The 20642-nt window shown below is 40.1% G+C and overlaps 1 protein-coding gene across 1 annotated transcript in view; it reads left to right on the forward strand.

The window, feature by feature from the left end:
- The window catches only part of SH3KBP1 (SH3 domain containing kinase binding protein 1), a 368936-nt gene that overhangs the window by 224937 nt on the left and 123357 nt on the right, over positions 1–20642 (forward strand). The window contains exon 7 of the mRNA XM_065400133.1: positions 2227–2423. Within this exon, the coding sequence (XP_065256205.1) occupies positions 2227–2423 (197 nt within the window). The remainder of the gene's footprint in view (positions 1–2226; positions 2424–20642) is intronic.

A 20642-nucleotide genomic window follows, 5' to 3' on the forward strand; every position in this document is an offset into this window, starting at 1 on the left:
TGTTTTTCCTCAAAGTTTATTTAACATGATCTGTAATTTAGGAAAGTAGATTTGAGTTATCCTGACTGTGGAAGTTTCCTCAACTGGAGAGAACTTCAAGAGGCAGGGCATTCAAGTCTATTCTCTATTGGGTTTTATACTACGCTCATCACCCAAGGGTACATCTTCACTACCCGCCGTATCGGCGGGTAGCAATCGATTTATCCGGGATCGATATATCGCGTCTCGTTAAGACGTGATATATCGATCCCCGAATGCGCTCACCGTCGACTCCGGAACTCCACCAGAGCGAGCGGCGGTAGCGCAGTTGACGGGGGAGCCGCGGCCATCGATCCCGTGCCATCTGGACCCCAGGTAATTCGATCCAAGATACTTAGCGTAGCTGAAGTCGCGTATCTTGGATCGATCCCCCCCCCCCAGTGTAGACCAGCCCCTAGTATCTGAGTGTCTTCCAGTACTGCAATTAGCAATGTGACTACACAGCTGTCACATGTTTGTTCTCTTATTCTCTCCCCAAAGTGTGTGCGGTGGAGTGTCTAGGTTTGGTAAGGTATTTTTTTTTAATATCAATGTACCTGTTGCTATGTGTTTATGTCAGAGAAGGCAAGGTGAAAGAAATGTGCCTTGCATTTGGAGTGGAAAGTGGTGGTGTTTGTGATGGTCCTTAATTCCTGGGAGAGATCACTCCACAGTCTCAGAACATCCCTGGAGAACGTTCTGTCTCCCACACAGATGAGCTTTACTCTTATTGTTGAGAGTTCTGTTGTGCCAGAGGAATGTAGTTGTCAAGCACTCTTCACCCCAGAGCTTTATAGATGATCTTTTAGATACCCTGAGCCCAGGCCAGGGAGTGATTTGAAGATAAAGACTGTGATCTTGAACTTGATTAGCAATTCAAAGGGAAGCCAGCGGAGAGAGTGGAGGACAGGTTTGATATGTTCATGGTAGCCTGTGTTGCAGAGGAGATGCGCTGCAGCATTCCGCACCAGTGGATTTTCCTAAGTGCTGAAGGCTTCATGCCCAAATATATCACATTGCTGTAGTCCATCTGACAGGTGACAAAGACCAGGTGTTCATCCACCAGGATGGGATGGAGTTTCCTAGCCAAGCAGAGATGGAAAGCATTACATGCAGATGCTACTATGTGAGAGCTCAGTGTTAGCGAGGAATCCAAGAGTACTCCTAAGCTACGGACTGAATTGTCCAATTGTGGGTGTGTATCTTCTACCAACGGAAACTGCACTGAGGCTCGAAGCTCTTCAAAATACTCTCCTCTGCGCACCAGCGTCATTGCTGTCTTGCTCAGGTTCAGCTTCAGACAGCTCTTCTTTATCCAAGAGCTGCTTTCATCCAAGTACTGGGCTGTCTTGATGGTAGTGGTGTGGTTGTGTGTGGGGAAGGATAGATAGTGCGGTGTGTCATCTGCATATGCTGACACTTCCCTACTGACAGTTTTGGTTCTGCCCTTGAGCTACAAGCAGACTGAAATTAAAATACTCATTGTAATAGAACTGTGGACCTTATTACTTGAATAAAGGAAATTTTCAGGTAAGCCTGGATTTTCCTGTTCATTGAGAGTAGTAAAGCAAATTGGAATGTCAATTTTGATTTATTATATTCCTAGAGGAGGGTGTGCATGTCTGCTTTTCTTACAAGGCTGTCTAATCTACAGAGAGATATAATTCTTCAGCAGGGATAATATTATGCCACTTATTTGATTGCAAATTTGTTTAAACAGCTTTTAGCTTTATATTTTCCCTTTAGGTAATGTATCTTTAGATACTAATTGCAAAATTGGCTTGACATGAGTCATACAGATTTAAAGTACAGGTCTGACTCCTGAATTTTAAGTGCCATAAGTATGATAGCTGAACTAGAACTGAAATTAATTCTAATTTCTTGGACTCTCTTTTGAGTGATCTGTGTCTAGGGAAGAAGGATATTTTGATGTATAGCAGTGGCCTTCAGGGATAATGTTTTGATATTGGAAGTGTGTGTGTGTGTGTGTGTGTTTTGTGGTTTGAGAGAAGTTCTAAGAGATATGGTAAAATGATGAAATAAAAAAAACCTAGAATGAGTACTCGGCACAAAGAAAGAACATCCACTTTACCTATGATTTGGGGGTGGGGGAAGCTGCTGTTTGCTTTGACCACCGTTTTCTGTTTTTAAAATATTGTCAAGCTCCATATCTAACGTTTCTTTCCCCCCCTCCCCCTTTTCTGGCAGGTTTAAGAGATGCTACAGGCTCTGAGAGTGATGGTGGTGACTCAAGCAGCACAAAATCAGAAGGAGCCAATGGAGCAGCAGCAATCCAACCCAAAAAGGTCAAGGGGATTGGTTTTGGAGATATCTTCAAAGACAAACCAATAAAGCTACGACCAAGGTCAATAGAAGTAGAAAATGACTTTCCACCAGTAGAAAAGGTACATATTGTAACTTAATTCTGTCATGGTTGTCATCCCCAAAGTACTCAACTTTATGATAAGGTAGAACTGACAGCTTTATGGTTTCTTTCCTATTCCTTACTTTGACTGAGTCCTTTTGTCATCTGTTGTGCCAAGTGCAGGAAAATAGATTCCTGTGAAGTTGGTAATAACCCATCTACTTAACTGCCTGGAAGAATGTTATTTCAGTGAAGGTTTTATTCCTGTGCTCACACCTCCACCCACTGGTCTTTGTTCTAAATAACTACCAGTGCAGGGAACAAGACTTCAGAGTCTGTATTAGAACTGTGGTTACCCATATGACACCACAAATAATAATAATGCCCAGTTCTTATGTAAAGTAACATGGCAGCATAAAGTCACTCTACCACCAAAAAGGAAATGTCAAAAAGTACCTACAGAATTTAACTTTTAACTTGGTGCTTTGGATATTCATTTAAAAAAATGCATTGGGCAAACTTTTTATAGGGGACCTGCAGAGGGTGCAAATTGTTGCTATTCTTTTGTTTGTGTGACATATAAAGAAGATCTCAATTAACACTTTGGGGGGAAAACTCTTTGTTAAAGATTCAAACACCTTCGCCCTTTCAGTTGAGCCCTCAGAGAGGTCCCTTCATTCTCTAGTCTCCAAGGAGAACCAGAGACACAAGAAGACAAGACTTAATATTTCTAATAAGCAGCGGGGGGAGGGGGGAAGCTTTTTAGTTTTTTTTTCATGCCTTCTGTATATAATGAAGTATGTACCATAGTGAAAAAGGCACAAAATCCTTCCCCTCACCTTTATAAGCAATTATATTTATCTAATGTGTATGGATAATCTGATAAGTAAGGCTTGGTTTTGATAGACTTATGCATGCTTGGAATTCTGCTTATCTTTGGTAAAATTCAAATTAGGTTCTTCTGCAATGTAAACATTTATATGTGCTGTTTTAAAATGTTGAAAGAGGTTGTTACTACCACCAGAACGGGATAATGAAAGGTTGATAGTGATAGCTGCTTAGGACTGGATTCGTGTAGGCCCCAATTCAAGAAAGTATCTTCCTTTAGAAAAACACTTGTAGTCAATAGGATTTAAGCTTCTGCTTAAAATGAAGCATGTAGTTAAGTGCTGTCCTGGTCTGGGGCCATAAACTTTTCCTATTACATTAGAAAATGTGTATGTTTAGTAGTTCATTTCCAGCAGGTATATAGGTAAAGAAAACAAATACAGTGCATGCAGAAACAACGCGGAGTCTTTGTGGCACCTTAGAGACTAACAAATTTATTTGGGCATAAGCTTTCGTGGGCTAGAACCCACTTCATCAGATGCATGAACCGATGAAGTGGGTTCGAGCCCACGAAAGTTTTTGCCCAAATAAATTTGTTAGTCTCTAAGGTGCCACAAGGACTCCTTGTTCTTTTTGCTGATACAGACTAATACGGCTACTACTCTGAGTGCATGCAGATATTCTGATGAGCTAGATGCACAGTCAGTATTTGCATGTTAAATAGTGTTTGTTTATGATTACTATATACACATTCACCTGTGAATGATGCACATATGGACCTTAACAGAACTGCAGAGGTATTCAATATTAAATTATCCACATCTGATTCAGATGGCTTGGAATTGACAAACTGCAGTGCTCTGCAAATACCATATGATTAGGCTTGGGAGAATTCTATTTTTATCTGTGAATGTTGGTAAACTTTGATTTCCATGCACACACAAACTAACAAAAACGTATTTCCATCAATGATAATTGAAATGTACAAATCGGTAAAGTAAAAAAAAAAAAAAATGCTGCTTGAGAACTTTTTTATTTAAGGATATTTACTCTGCATATTTTGACGTGGGTATTGACTGTTTTAATGGCTATAAAGCTTTTTTTGTTTCAGTGTCTACAATCATTAAATAATTGTCTGACACCCTATCCCGCAATGTTCCACAACTGAGAAAATTTAAAAATAATAAGCTTAAAAATAAATTTTGATATTATCTTTCAATATTATATTTAAAAAATTTAATTCTGCCAAGCCTACATATGATAGTTTTCTGTAAAGATACAGACAGTTTTGGTAAATGGGCTCTGTATAAAATAGGATATAGACCTGTTCACCTTTTAGTCACTCATCTAATATGGTCAAATTTGAGGTGTCCATCTGGTAGATATTAAATGGCTTTTGTGAAATGAGAGAAGGTCTTAGTCCACTTTTTATTGGGCAGGAAGTATCATTATCCCTATTTTGCAGACAGGGAACTGAAAAGTGATTTGTCTAAGGTCAGACAGGAGGTCTGAGACATAGCCAGGAATTTAATCCAAAATCCTTAGAGTCTTAGCCTGGTGTCTTAATTACAAGACCATCCTTCTTCTGTATTCACATTTTCCTTAACAAATATTTTAATGGAATGTGATTACATTGTATTTGCAGTTAGAATACTTTATTTCCTGTATTTAGTAACTTCTCAGGCTGCAAGTAGGAAATGCTTGCATAACACTTACCATACGCACCCAACATTTAACAGCTAGAGCAGTGGTTCTCGGGGGGCCTTCCGGGGGGAGGGAGGGACATCAACTCATCTAGATAGTTGCCTAGTTTTACAAGAGGCTGCATAAAACACACCAGCGAAGTCAGTACAAACTAAAATTTCATACAGACAATGACTGGTTTATACTGCTCTATATACGACACACTGAAATCTAAGTACAATATTTATATTCAAATTAATTTATTTTATAATTATATGATAAAAATTAGAAAGTAAGCAACTTTTTCAGTAATAGTGTGCTGTGACACTTTTATATTTTTATGTCTGATTTTGTAAGCAAGTAGTTTTTAAGTGAGGTGAAACTTGGGCATACGCAAGACAAATCAGACTCCTGAAAGGGATACAGAAAATTGGAAAGGTTGAGAGCCACTGAGCTTAGAGAGCCACTCAATCAAATGGAGTCTAAGAATGGCACAAAATAATCAATAAAAGATATTACCTCATCCACCTTGTCTTCCACAAAATAATCATATGATGTTGTTAGTCTTTGCCTGATCATGGCACACATTTATTATACACTGACACAACACCATCCTCTCTCTCTCCTATCCCCTTGGCTCTTGGCAGTTTCTCCCTCCTCTTCCATCTCCACCCCCATCTTCCTCAAGAGCTCATGCTGGCTGTTGGGAGGAAGAGGAACTCCATTTTTGCTTGTTGTGGAGGGAGGGAATACCAGTTGCTCCTGTTTCTTTATTCTTCTGTGTAATAAAGGGTAACTGAACAGCAGTATAGGAGTTGCTGAGTTTGCTCAGTGCTCCCTGTGCTGCACAATATATTAGGTAGATGGTCCTGTGACTGACATTCTTGTGCGTCTCTTCTTGAGATCCAACTAAACTGAGTGGATCACTAATCAGTCATCTACACAGTGAGAGCTGCATGTAGGACTATAAAGAGCAATGTATAGAGAATTGCTGTTTTAAAGAACTTATACGTTTTGGTTGGCGGGAAGGCTGCTTTGGTTTTTAGTTCCTTTAAAACTTTTGTATTTATTAAGTCTCTTCTTAAACACCATTATTTCTGATAGTTCACCCTGATCATCTCAAATGGGGAGTGTCTCCACTCATCTCTTTTGTGACGACAAGAGGAAAGGGAGAATTCACTTCACATAAGTTGCTCTTTACCCCTTTGCCACCCTTCTCCCCGCTGCACTTTTCAAGGTATGACATTAGACCTAAAAGCAGTTACAGAGTTGAACGCTAAAAATAGTTAGAACCAAAGCTCAAAATAAGGGACATGAGAACGATAGTAGCATATAGCATTTTGTAGCCTAGGAACATGATTCTGTAGCCACTCCATGCATGAAACGCCCACATCATGAGGTCCCTCGCTTTTGTACCTCTGTAGCTCTTCTGACACCAAACCACTCATTCTGGTCCATTTTTTTTTACCATTCCTTGCCTCCTCATCTCTAATCTACCATAAGATAATTCTCTGACTATAAAACTTCCACCTTAAGTGATTAACATTATCCATTGGTGCTTCAGTGGTAAAGTGTTAACAATGTAGGATTAATTTTTGTGTGTGCAAAAATATCATTTGGAAATTATGAACAGCACTTTGAAATTGTAAAGTGTAACACAAAATTCTCAAGAATATTATTTATCCTTTTTGGTATAAACAGTTTACAGCAATAAAAGCTAATTAATGACACCAGGTCTTCATGAGATAGGTAAAACACAGCTAGCTCTCAGATGAAGGACAGTTTAGATCTATACCTTTTACTAGGATTCTGAAACCATAATCTCATTCAGGAAAACAGGTACAAAGGGAATGGAGCAGGAAATGGAAAATTGAGTTTAATAGAGAGGAACAAATTTGATAACCCAGACTGGCACTGAGTCTCTGCTGAATCGCTATTGGAGAATGATGCATCAGTGAGCAGTGTCTCTTCTCATCTTCCATATTCCTTCCCCCTTCCCCAAACGTATCTGTGATATCACGATTTCACTCTTTGGATTGTAAAATGTTCAAGCTACTCTCTGATAAACGGGAATAACCCAGCTGTCAGTGAAATGGCTTTGCCCTGGGTTTTAACAGAGAACATGTAGCTGTATCAGGGGCATTTTTTAAAAATGAGTCTACCACACAACAGTGCTCTGTGTCACTGAAGATCGTTATTTTTTAAAACTGTTATTGCAGTATAGACTACATAAATATAGGATGTTTTAACATTGCCTATACCACAGTGCCTTGCACATACATCACATACCAAAGTGAAGGAAAGCATTGTCCATATGGAGGAAATGCAGTTATAATATACATAACGACCACAGTTGATTTTAGATTCCTTTCGCTTACTTGAGTTACTTAAAAACTGCATCGAGATCTACTGGTGAAAAGACTATATAACAGCTAGTGATGTCAGTAGCAATACTATGGAGAGTCTGGTTTTGATTCCTGGTTGGGAGCCTGTGGTGGTGTACCCTGAAAAACAAAATCTATGAAATCTCAAAATATTTCGGCCTGGAAAACAAAAAAGTAGAACCATTTCGGGATGGATTGCTTCCAAGAAACCACCATACTTTATTTAGGCAAAAGTGAAGCTGATTTCCATATTGCTGAGTTTCAGAGATTTTCTGTGGGGACATGAATTTGTGATAGTGAATTTCTAGAAAGGAGCAGCTGCTCTGCTTCTCTCCATTCCCCAGAGGTTTCAACTCCAGTACAATGAACATGCTTTGCTAAATACCAGTGCTCCTTGGTATGTATCTAAAATGTAGAATGAGTTTACTTTTTATCTGATGAGCTCCCAGATAACTGGCTGACAGTGTGATACAACACAACATGTAAAATAGCAGTAAAACCTACTTTAAATAAATCCTAATAACTAATATAGTGATCATAAGCAAAGTTGGTTCCTGAGACTTTGTCTACATCAAGTATCAGAGGGGTAGCCGTGTTAGTCTGGATCTGTAAAAAGCAACAGAGTGTCCTGTGGCACCTTTAAGACTAACAGATGTATTGGAGCATAAGCTTTCGTGGGTGAATGCCCACTTTGTCGGATGCATGTAATGAAAATTTCCAGGGGCAGGTATAAATATGCTGGCAAGAATCAGTCTGGAGATAACGAGGTTAGTTCAATCAGGGAGGGTGAGGTCCTCTGCTAGCAGTTGAAGTGTGAACACTCCAAGGGAGGAGAAACTGCTTCTGTAGTTGGCTAGCCATTCACAGTCTTTGTTTAATCCTGATCTGATGGTGTCAAATTTGCAAATGAACTGAAGCTCAGCAGTTTCTCTTTGGAGTCTGGTCCTGAAGTTTCTTTGCTGTAAGATGGCTACCTTTACATCTGCTATTGTGTGGCCAGGGAGGTTGAAGTGTTCTCCTACAGGTTTTTGTATATTGCCATTCCTGATATCTGACTTGTGTCCATTTATCCTTTTACATAGTGACTGGCCAATGTACATAGCAGAGGGGCATTGCTGGCACATGATGGCGTATATAACATTGGTGGACGTGCAGGTGAATGAACCGGTGATGTTGTAGCTGATCTGGTTAGGTCCTGTGATGGTGGTGTTGGTGTAGATATGTGGGCAGAGTTGGCATCGAGGTTTGTTGCATGGATTGGTTCCTGAGTTAGAGTTGTTATGGTGCAGTGTGTGGTTGCTGGTGAGAATATGCTTAAGGTTGGCAGGTTGTCTGTGGGCGAGGACTGGCCTGCCTCCCAAGGACCGTGAAAGCAAGGGATCATTGTCCAGGATGGGTTGTAGATCACTGATGATGCGTTGGAGAGGTTTAAGCTGAGGACTGTAGGTGATGGCCAGTGGAGTACAGTTGGTTTCTTTCTTGGGCATGTCTTGTAGCAGGAGGCTTCTGGGTACACGTCTGGCTCTGTTGATTTGTTTCCTTATTTCCTTGTGCGGGTATCGTAGTTTTGAGAATGCTTGGTGAAGATCTTGTAGGTGTTGGTCTCTGTCTGAGGGGTTGGAGCAGATGCGGTTGTACCTCAGTGCTTGGCTGTAGACGATGGATCGTGTGGTGTGTCCGGGGTGGAAGCTGGAGGCATGAAGGTAGGCATAGCGGTCGGTGGGTTTTCGGTATAGGGTGGTGTTAACGTGGCCATCACTTATTTGTACTGTGGTGTCTAGGAAGTGGACCTCCCGTGTAGATTGGTCCAGGCTGAGGTTGATGGTGGCGTGGAAGCTGTTGAAATCGTGGTGGAATTCTTGCAGAGTCTCCTTCCCATGGGTCCAGATGATGAAGATGTCGTCAATGTAGCGTAGGTAGAGGAGGGGCGAGAGTGGACGAGAGCTGAGGAAGCGTTGTTCTAGGTCAGCCATAAAAATGTTGTCATATTGTGGGGCCATGCGGGTGCCCATGGCGGTGCCACTGGTCTGGAGGTATATATTGTCACCAAATTTGAAATAGTTGTGCGTGAGTATAAAGTCACAGAGCTCAGCAACAAGTTGTGCTGTGTCATCATCAGGGATACTGTTCCTGACAGCTTGTATTCCATCTGTGTGTGGGATGTTTGTGTAGTTGTGTCTACATCAAAGAAACAATTGTGTTTTTTTTCCTAGCAAGATCCTAGGGTGATTTACCTGACCATTGCAGATAAGGATGAACTGTTACAACTTTGTAAAATCCTCCATTTGAAACTCAGTGCTTTCAAACGCTTGTTTTGGCACTTGTGGCAATTCATAGACCATATTGTGAAATTTCTAGGATGTAGATTTACTTGAAATGAGTTTTTCTTTTCTGCTTCTATTTTGTTTGCTTTTGTTTGAGAATTTAACCTTGATGCTGGTGATCCTTAATTATACATTGGAACTTTTGTTTCGGGGAGAGGGGATTGGTAGCCTTTTTAAAGCTTAGGAAGGTTTTAATGAGCAGACATTTGATACTCTTTGCATACATGAACATGGGAAGTTAAGATAGCAAATAGCTTGGCACAAATAATAAAAGAACAAGTCTAATTCACCTTTGATGTTGCATATGTAACCTTCATATTCATTAGGTATTAAGGAGATTTCTGATTAAATAATTGTTTCATGTTACATAAAGCAAACTGAACTGCATCAAGCAACTGGAATGACAGTTTGTACAGTCATAATTTTCTATCAATTTGAATTAATAAGTTGATTTTTTTTCTGAATCTGTAAATTTGGCTTTTTAAAAAAATATCTTTAGCAGAGGATTTTAAAAAATACAATTGATTGTGTTTTATATAATTAAAATGCGCTTTAGGCTTTTTAAAAAAAGAACCCCAACTTTATATTCCGTGAAACTGAAAAGGATATATTTCATTATGACTTTAAAAGAATTGGTTCAGTGGAAGTTTGAAATTAACATCTTCTTCAGGAAGTGGTTTTGATGACTCAGGTTGCATACTGCCATCTGAGCCATTACTAAACCTGTTCCACAGCGTGGTGCTAGGGTGGTTACTGTGCTTATAGAGATGCTGTCAAACAGTCAGAGGGTTTGTCTCCCACATGAGAGGTACAACCAATCTCGTGATCATTTCTGGTCATTAAAAAATACCGTGGCACATTTCCCAGCAGTAGGTACGTCTGCTTGGCTGTCCTGACTCGATAATTTACGATCTCCTTTCAAAATTCCTGTTTTCATTTGTTAAGGTATTTTGCTTCATGTCCTTATGCCTAAATTTTGTTGTATTGGTATTGATGGTGCTGGTAGAATGGCTGCTACATTTTACCATCAGAGATAGTTGATTTTTAATACTGGATGTATAGAATGTGTAAGTCTATTTATATATATGTGTGTATTTGGGATTTTGCAGAATGTTTTGAAGCTTGGTCAACACACTGCATAGCTCAAATAAAAGTGAGATTGGTATGGCCTCCTCCGATTTATTCTTCATTATCCATATTATCATTTTCCATTTCCAATCATTCTTATACATTTGCATCAATGTCTTTATAGGGGACATGGAAGTGTTAAGATTTTATACTTTTGTTGTGGAAGAGATGATGATGATGGTGGTGATATTTCAGATTTTTAAAAAAGTAGTAAATCACGTGGAATTTTAGCTCCTAGCTTTTGAATTGGTGAAAATTGGGTAGTTGGAATGTGACAAAGACCAAAATCATTTTTCAGTTTAATTATATGATTTATATGTTAAAAGATTTTCTGTCTGAGCTGTTTACAATTTTTTTTTTTTTTTTTTTTTTTGCATATTACTGCTTATGTTGCCTTTTCTGGCTGTCGTATACATGAAGCCAGTGAAGCTGAGTTTTCTGTCTGGAAAGGCAGAAACCTCTACCCCAAAGTAAGCAAAACTACGAAAAGTTCCAGGCTTCCTGTGAAATAAACAAATGCAAGCTTTGTTTTCCTCAAAGCTCAGAGGGCCCTAAATGTGACTCAGTTTTAGGCTTGGTCTTTTAGACTTGTAAGTTTAACTATTACAAGGAAGTGGGAGAACTCCGATTCTCTTCTTGGACACTTTTAACTGTAGAAAGGCAGCTTTACTTCACAATGGGAGAGGAGGTATTTCTTTTTAAACAAGCTTTTTTTGTTGTTTTTAACCATCTAATACTATATTGTAACTTATACTTTGCAGAGCACCGATGTTTGGTAGGAGGGCTCTTTGGTTCTTTTCATAGTGGACAAAAATTGTGTATATGAAAATAAACTATTTTGTATTAATCAGGATCTTGAGCAGATGGGAACTCCAGCTCTGTTAAAGAGGAACATATTAAAATAAGGGATTACTATGTGAAGACATAGTCTGTCCTGGAACTGTTTTGTTGTAATTTTTTCCCTTTCGGTCAGTTTGGCCATTAAACTTACACAGATGTTTTCAATTTTTATACTACTTGTTTTCCAGTCTTTTACTCTAAAGAATAATGTAACTTGGCAGTTCACATAAGCAGTAACTGTTACACCATCTCTATAGGATGTGTAGCCATTTCAAGTGTTTGCTTACTAAACAAAAATCCAGTTTTTTCTCCAAAATAATTTAGTATGATTAAAGTTCCTCTTCCTTGGTAGAAAAAGAAAGAGTGCTTTAATGTTTCATTTTCTGTGAGGTGACATTTGGAGTTTGCTCTATGAATGGGAAAAACTAAAATTAGTAATTTCTTGATGTTGTCACACCTTTTGTTCACCCAAAGTAATGAAATCTAAACAGCAATCATTACTTCATGTAATTGCAAGGAGAATTTGTGTCAATTGGTGGTGCGTGTTATGAAATAATCTAGCACATTGAAAGGAGAAACACCAAATAAATTATTTGATATTTTGTTTTGGGTTTTTTGCAAATAGTTTTTTCTTTTTCTGTGCTTCTTTGGTAGATATAAAACTCTAAGTTCATGCATTTAAAAGCAGAAGTCTGAGAGTTCTCATCCAAACATGAAATGAAGCTACAAGGTTCCTTGAAGCTTACAATATGCCATGTGTCTCTCCTTTTCCTGCCTTAAAAAAAAAAAAGCGGGGGGGGGGGGGGGGAGGGGAGAACAGGGCCATATAATAGCCAGACAGTCTACAGGATGAAATGTCTGTAGTCTGATTTAACTGTTTGTTGACAAAAGAAATTTAACAAGACTTTGACACAAAAATACTTGCTTTTTAAAAAATATCCTAAAATACAAGCTTACAGATGAGAGCTACTAAGCACTTTGTGAAAATCTATTAAAAATTATTGGGGGAGAGAGGAGTGGGACTGTAAACTGTTGGCCTAAGGAAGGCCTTTGAACAATGCTGCTCAAATGGCAATTCCTAGACCTGTATAGACTGCTGCCTCCTGTGTTCTGGCTGTTCAGATACTTACCGCACTCTGGCCACCCAAACAGATATCAGCAAAGCTTCATACACAGAGCTGACTGTTCCCTTTAAAGCTGTCTCTGTGCGAAAGGTGCTTGCTGTAGAGGAAAACTAAGATCACACGATCCTAGTCATTTTCCATTTGTATTCCACACTCCAGAGCCTCATGCAGAGTGAAACAGATAAATTCCAGTCAGTTTCCTTGTTCATGCTGTGCCAAAGAACTTTATCCTTGAAAGGGCTGGTAAGGGAAATGGACGAGATTGCTAATCAATTTTCCCTTGCAGTTCTTCGTTATATAATTTGCTACCCGGTAAAGAATTTTTTTAATACAAAAACCTCCAAAGAAAAGAGCATAAAGGTATAAAACTAAGCAGGATGGACAAAAGGGCAGAAAAAGATGGTAAAAGGTCACAGAACAGGGAAAGAGGATGGAGGAAGAAGGAACAAAAAGAAGGAAAAGAAAAATGTCACATAAAGTAAGAAGGAAACAAAATGGAGGGTGGTGAAAATTCCTTTATTGCCCTGATTACTATAAAACGTACTTTCCAAATGTTCAGTCTTTCCAGTTTTCTTGGTTGTTGGATTTGGGGTTTTTGGGGGGTGGGGCGACTATGTTTGTTGGAAGGTTGAATATGTCTGAAGGGCATTCCACAGGTCCTCCTTTCAGGCAGGTGTGGGGGAGGGGAAGGTGTTTGTGACTGGATCCGAGGCAGTAGTAACTATCCATCACTGTTGCAGAAGGGACTATGAGTTAAGATAGTGGAACAGTTTCTTTATCAGTTAACTTTTGAGAATAGTATCGAACTGTTTTTTATCAATCCTGGCATTATAACTTTACTATAGAAGAAATAAGTATTCTCGTTTTCATTACCATGATCAAGAAAAATCTGTAATATTACTATCTTTCGTCACTGGTTATAACTTACCATAAGCATAAAAAGAAAGGAACATGGGGAAGACAAAAGAAACACAAGAGAAGATGGCAAAAGGCAATGTTATCTGGTGGATTACCAGAGCATAGAACCGGGAGTCAGGAAACATGGGTTTTATTCCTGCTTCTGTCCTGAGTTGCTCTGTTGCATCTATAAAATGGGGATGTTTCCCTACCTCACAGGACTGTCATGTGAATAAAATCCATTAGTGACTGTGAGTTGCTCTGATACTGTGGTGACTAGGGCTATGTAAGTAGCTTTACAGATAGGCACTTCTATCTGCAAACCTCTGAGGTATCAAGAAGCAAAGAAAGAGCACACCACTACTAGGGCGGGGCGGGGGAGGGGGACATAGGCATGGTATTGGAAAAAATGTATTATATCTCCATTGAGGGAAAGAATACAGATTGTTTTTTAAAAATATGAAAATGCTGCTTGGACCAGATGCAGGAAAAAAGGAAAAGGAATGGATGGCAGGATAGACACAGAATAAATGCCATTTTACAAAATGTTACACAAGAAAATATAGTATAATAAGAGAAAATGTCTTAGGTTGTGTGACAATTCTGAAGTGTTTGTTGTGCAGACTAGCCATAACTTTTATCTTCTATCAGTGAACATAATTTTGTTGATACAGTGAATGAACCAAGGGATCATAGCTATCTTTAAGCAGCAGCATCCCTTGTTCCTCTCTGGGTTGCACACATTATTGACGCTGGAATGGTGGGCAAGGAGCCACAACAGCCAAGACTCTGAACCGGCTTGATTCCTAACAGCTGCAGAGAGAGGCTTAGAACACTGTAACAGCCCCATTGGTTGCAAATTGCTACAAAAGGGGAGGTTTCATAAAAGCAGTTTTCTGTGCTGGATGGTGCAATCTGGAGCATGCCAGTTGCTGACAGTGTGTGTTTCTCATGAGAAAGCACAGAAGGATTTCCACCACGATGTGTAGATTGACTATAGAATCCTCCTCAAATGACAGAAAAGTGATTCTGAACTGTGTTTTGAACTGCAACCCACAAATGGTGGAATTTCTAATGAGTGATACTGGGAGAAATGATCCCTTCATTTGCACGAGCCATAGTCAGTAGAAGTTATGATTAAAAATAAATAAAGGGAGGAGGGGCAATGGAAGAAAGATGTCTGCTACAAGAATATTTATCTTACTTTTCAGCAATGTTCTTGCCAGAAATCTGACCTTCCATTGTGAATCTCCAGTTTGAGAGAGAAAGCAAGTGACTGTGTTCACTCAGATATTGTTCACGTACCTCATTTAGCGGTTATTTTTTGTTCCTTTGAGATAAGGCAGTTAGGAGCATGGTGCATAGATTCAGTTCTGCATTTGTTCTTTTTATTTCATTTGCTAAGCTTTTTACTCATCTGTGATTCCAATATGTCTTGCTCCATTTGTTTACACAATTTCTACTTAGCTAAACTGTTGCTCTCAACTCCCTGCATTTACTTTGTCACTTTGATAGTGACACTTTGATTAGTGAATCCCAGTAAAATCTCTTGGGAGGAAAGATTTTTAGCTCATTAACAAAAGTGATAACTGAGGGTCTAGCAGCATCAAATGTCAAAATTTCAGATTTTATAGAGTCATAGATTTTTAAGACCAGAAGGGACTATTGTGATTGTCTAGTCTGACCTCCTGCACAACATAGACCATAGGACTTCCCTGAATTAATTTGTGTTTCAAGTCCAATAGTTGTGCTTGAACTAGAGCGTGTCTTTTAGAAAAACATTCAGTCTTAAATTAAAAATTTCCAGTGATGATGAAGCCACCACAACACTTGATAAGTTGTTCCAATGATTAATTACACTTACTGTTATAAATTTGCACCTTAGTTCTAGTCTGAATTTGTCCAGCTTCTTATACTTTTATTTGGTAGATTGAAGATCCCTCTATCAGCAAATTTCTGTTCCCCAAGTCCATGGGCAGTCTGGTCTAGTGGTGGGAGCAAGAATCTGGCGTATCTGTTAGAGCAGAGCCAAAGGGTTAACCAGAGTTGCAGTCAGAAGGCATAGTGGAGGGTCAGAACTGGGAGTCAGGAAGAAGCTGGGGGCTGAGGCAGAGCAGTTAAAGGTTGGTGCTAGTGTGGGGGCTGGAGCAGGAAAAGATACACACTGGGGCTGAAGCAAGACTAGAGACAGCAGAGGTAGGGACAGGACTAGGTGCAGCTGCAGGCTAGGAATGTATTGAGCAGCCACTGGACTGTTGTGGCTACTGATCTTATGTAACAGCCTGCTGACTCCTTCAACCAATCAGATGGCGCACTCAATCAGACAGCTGAGCTCATTAGGCTGCCAGGAGACTGGCTCTGCTGCAGGCTAGACCCTGTCAGTACTGGCACCTCCCCTTCAAGGGCACCTACTAGAGTCCGTGGGACCAGGTTTCAGGGGGTGTTTCTGATGGAAGGCATGTACGAATTGTGGAACACCAATGTTTTCTTCTGGTTTCCATGATTGCTCTTCCAGTCCATAGCCCTCCCACTCCACCAGATAATAAGAGTTTTTGCCTCAAACTCGTGTGGCATCTAGGAGTTCCCAGACCTCATTGCCTCTTGACCCTGGACATCTGTGGGAGGTGGTGGTAAAGCTGAGTGGTTGGGAAAGTGATTATCTATGTGAGGCTTCAAACAGGAAATATGGGAAACTGGGTGGACTTTCAAGGATTCCAGCAACTGGAGCCAAAATGCTACAGGGTCAATTGGCTCCCGGATCTTAAATGGGCCTAGGTATTGGTGGTTCAATTTGGCTGAGGAACAGATGAATTTTTGAGATGTTTGGAGGACAATCAGGCTTTTTCTCCTACAGACCGGGTTGATATGGCTCGCTGTTTTCGGTCAGCATGACATTTTTAGGCCTCCTTGGTGTCTTCCAGGTGTATAGTAAGCTCTTGGTGGGCCCGGTGAAGGTGGGCCACTAGACTTGCTGTGGTAGGGACTAGGGAGTCTGTAGATGCAGCTGAATGAAGGCAATAGTGGAAACCCTAGTTTGCATAGAATAGGCTATGTCAGGTGGATGCATGTGCAGAGTTGTACACAAATTCTGCATATTGGAGGACGGCGACCTAGTTATCCTGACAATAATTGAGAAAGCAGCGGAGGCATTGTTCGAGGACTTAGTTCACTTGCTCTCTCTGCCTGTTGGTTTGTAGGTGATGGGCTGAGTAGGTAAGCAGTTCTATTCCTAAAAGTTTGTGGAGCTGGCATCAAAAGTGGGAAGTGAATTGTGAATCTCCATCTGAGACTAGTAATTTTTAATTTAATTTAATTTAATGGTCGGCAGCCCATGGAGTCAAAAACATGATCTAGAAAGAGGTGGACTGTTTCCTGGGGGTTGGGAAGGAGCAAACGGAAATAAATTGCACCATCTTAATGAGGAGATCAACGATGACAAGGATGACAGTGTACCCCTGGGAGCAAAGTAGATCTACAATGAAATTCAAGGATGCCAAGGACCAGGGTCAAGGCGGGATAGGCAAAGGCTGGAGAAGACAGAATAGTTTGGCACATGGGCACTTGCTTTGGCAGCACAGATCACATGAACTAATGTACCTCTTAACGTCAGTATTCATCCCTGGCCACCAGAAATACTGTAACATTAGGTCTTGGGTTTTGAAGCAGACAGAGTGGCTGGCAACTGGTATATTGTAACACATCGAAACACCTTGCGTCTGAGCTGGCTGTCTGGGATGTAAAGGCGCTTTCTGCAATAAAGCAAACCATCCTTCAAATGAAACCTGAGCAAGGCAGAACATTAAGAGGATCTAGGATCTGACAGATCTTAGTTGCTTGGTGGTCTTGAGGAAGCAAGGACCAAATGAGGGGCATCAGGTCCCATTTTGTTGTCTCTCAAATAAAATTTGACAGGTGTAAAATGGTAGTCAAGGGAACAGTGTCTGACTCGGCATATTCGTCCATGTGGGAACATGTATCTGACTTCCCATTCTGTGATCCAGGGCAGCAGGTGACGATGATATAGAATCTGGCAAAGAAAAGTGACCAGCAGATCTGTCACTGGTTAAGATTAGGAGGAGTTCGGAGATATTCCAAATGCTTTCAGTCAGTAAGGACCTGGACCAGAAACTGAGCTCCCTCTAGACAGTGTCTCTGTTCTTCAGATGCTGCTTTTATCACAAGTAACTTCTTGTCACAGACATCATAATTCTCAGCAGGGGTTAGTTTTCATGAATAAAAGGCACAGGAATGGAGTTGGTTATGAGGGCCAATATGTTGTGACAGAACAGCTCCAGTGGCAAAGTTCAGAGCTGCTGCCTCTGTGGTGAAGGGCTTGGCAAGATCCAGGTGCACAAGAATGGGAGCTGATGTCAAAGATCTCTTTAGCTGATCAAATGCCTATTGTTCCTCTGGTGACCTGATGAAGTGGACTCCCTTCTGAAGGCGTGCAGTTATCGGGGCAACTAGGTGAGAGAATCCTTTGATAAAATGCCTGTAGAAATTGGCAAACCTGAGAAACCCCTGAATGCCTTTTACATCCTTTGGGGCATTCTACCTAGAGATGGGTAATACCTTTCATGAGTTCATTGTTAGCTCTTTGGGGGAAATAATATAGCTGAGGGACTCAATTGTGTCTTTGTCAAACTCATTTCTGCAGTTTGGAGTAAATATAGTTTTGATGGAGTCTGTTGAGAATGTGGGGCACATGTTGCTCATGCAGCACCTGGTTTTCAGAAAAAACAAGCACATCGTCCAAATAAATAATCATGAATCAATCTGTATGTCCTGGAAGATATCATTGACAAAATGCTGGAACATCACTGGAGCATTACAGAACCCAAAAGGCATAACTAAATATTCAAAATTCCCATATCAGGTGGGGAATGCAGTCTTCCTTTCATCACCTTCCTTGATTCAGACCAGGTTGGCCCCACAAAGGTCCAGATTAGTAAAAATCTTGACCATGTGGAGCCTCTCAAAGAGTTGGTTAATAAGTGTCAAGGGGCAGTGGTTTTGGACCATCACTTTGTTCATAGTTTAATAATCAACATTGGACATAAGGAGCCATTGTTCTTTGCCACAAAGATTGGAGCCCCCACCAAAGAGTTGGAGGGGCGAATTAGCACCTTCTTCAGGTTCTTGTGGAGGTACTCCTGGAGCATCAGGAGTTCAGTTCCAAGGAGTATATGTGACCAAAGGGGTCTCAGTTCTGGGTTGCTGGTCAATTGGACTATTATAACTGCAGTGAGGCAGGAAAGTACCTGCCCTCTTTTTACTGAAAACATCGGCATAATCCCATATTTCACAGGAATTCTGAAGCTATTGAGGGAAATCACAAGGATGGCTAAAAAACTAAAAAACACCTAAAATAATTTTACCTGTAAGCAATTGCTGAAGTTGCTAAAGTGATGTCATCTGATTGCAAATGGGAGAATAGGTGTCTGTGGGTAAGTCTACACTGCAATTAAAAATCCATGGTTGGCCCGTGCTAGCTGACTCAGGTTCATGGGGCTCAGGCTAAGGTGCTGTTTAATTGCGGTGAAGACATTCAGGCTCAGGCCAGCTGCAGGTGTCTCATTACAGTGTAGACACCTGCACTGAGAAAATCTCTCTGTTTAGATGTCTTCCACCCAGTAAAGTTTGCGAATCTCTGCTTTAATGTAATACTATAAATTACATGAATGTGGAAGATATAAACTGTACTACTCTGCATAAATCCCAGTGTCTTTACTGATAGTGAGTGTGTATAATTTTGTTTGTGTAAAATAAAATAACTAGAAAAAGTTAATTATTACAGGTTTAACACTTTAGAGGAAATAAACCAAGGATGAATTTGGGCCAAATGTTCTAAATGTTGAAACTTCTTAAATCTATACACCTTTGTCTATAGCCAGTTGAAAGTTTGGAAATATTCCCTTTCAGAATATTAGTCAAAGAACTGATTAGTTCAGGGGTTTGCTATTAGGGTATGGAGTCTTAGACTTTTAGCTCTCGGTTGCCCACATAGCTAAGGATGTGGAAGTCATCCATATAATGTTTCCTCTTTTGACCAAAATGAAAGGAGCTGATGGTCTCAGTCCAGTTTCTGTAGATAAGCATCCACTTTTTTCCTAAAACTGCCATGATTGTGAAGAATGGCAGCTTTCATGAAGTCAGTGACTGAATGGTCTTGGACATTGAAATAATGTCTCCCCAACCTAAAAGTAGCTCCCGCAGGTCAGACCAGGTTTGAGGCATGTTAGGAAGGGCAAATGGAAAATATACTAATGGCCTACAGGTCAGTTTTTCAGCACTGAATGGGATTGCAGTGGCTTGCTCATATTAATGTGAAAAAGTTACAGTGCTCAGAGAATAATGCGCTCCTTTGTTGTGCTATGATTTGATGTTTTTTCCTGTTCTCCTCCTTTTCTCTTTATTTCCATTTTGTTTATTTTATTGGTCTCACCCTTATATAATGGAAAAGCTACTAGTTATTTTGTTTGCATGTTTTTTGATTTTGTGTTGTTTTTTTCCAGCCTAATTCTTCCCAGCGTCTTTGTTTTATCGCATCTTCCCACTTCTTATTACATTGTCTTGCCCTTTGCTGCTTCCCCTTCTTCACTGTGTGCCTTAGGCAGCATTGCCAAGCCCAAACATTGAAAAATCGTGAGTCAGAACCCACAAAATCATGAGATTGGCTTTAAAATCAAGGGATTTTGTTAAAAAATGAATGGGTTCTTTTTATCTGCCTTTTGGTTTCTGAGCCTTTAGTGTATGCTCACATTGCATTTTCAGACTTTTTCTTTGCAACCACAAGAGCTAGAAACTTTTTTTTTTTTTTAATGGAAGCTGAGGGTCTTGTGTGATCACTTGGCTCCTGGATTTGGGTCTTTAAGTAAAACATCAAATATTGTGAGACTAACAATAAAATCATGAGAGTTGGCAATACTGTTACGTTATTTCCCTTTTTTTCCCCTCTACATAGCACTCCCCATACTTTCCTTTCACACTATAGCTCACCAGGTGCACACAATAGAACAATGCCGTGTGGGAGAGTTACATAAAGGAAGAG

The sequence above is a fragment of the Emys orbicularis genome, chromosome 1 (assembly GCF_028017835.1).
Source record: "Emys orbicularis isolate rEmyOrb1 chromosome 1, rEmyOrb1.hap1, whole genome shotgun sequence".
Taxonomy (NCBI): domain Eukaryota; kingdom Metazoa; phylum Chordata; order Testudines; family Emydidae; genus Emys; species Emys orbicularis.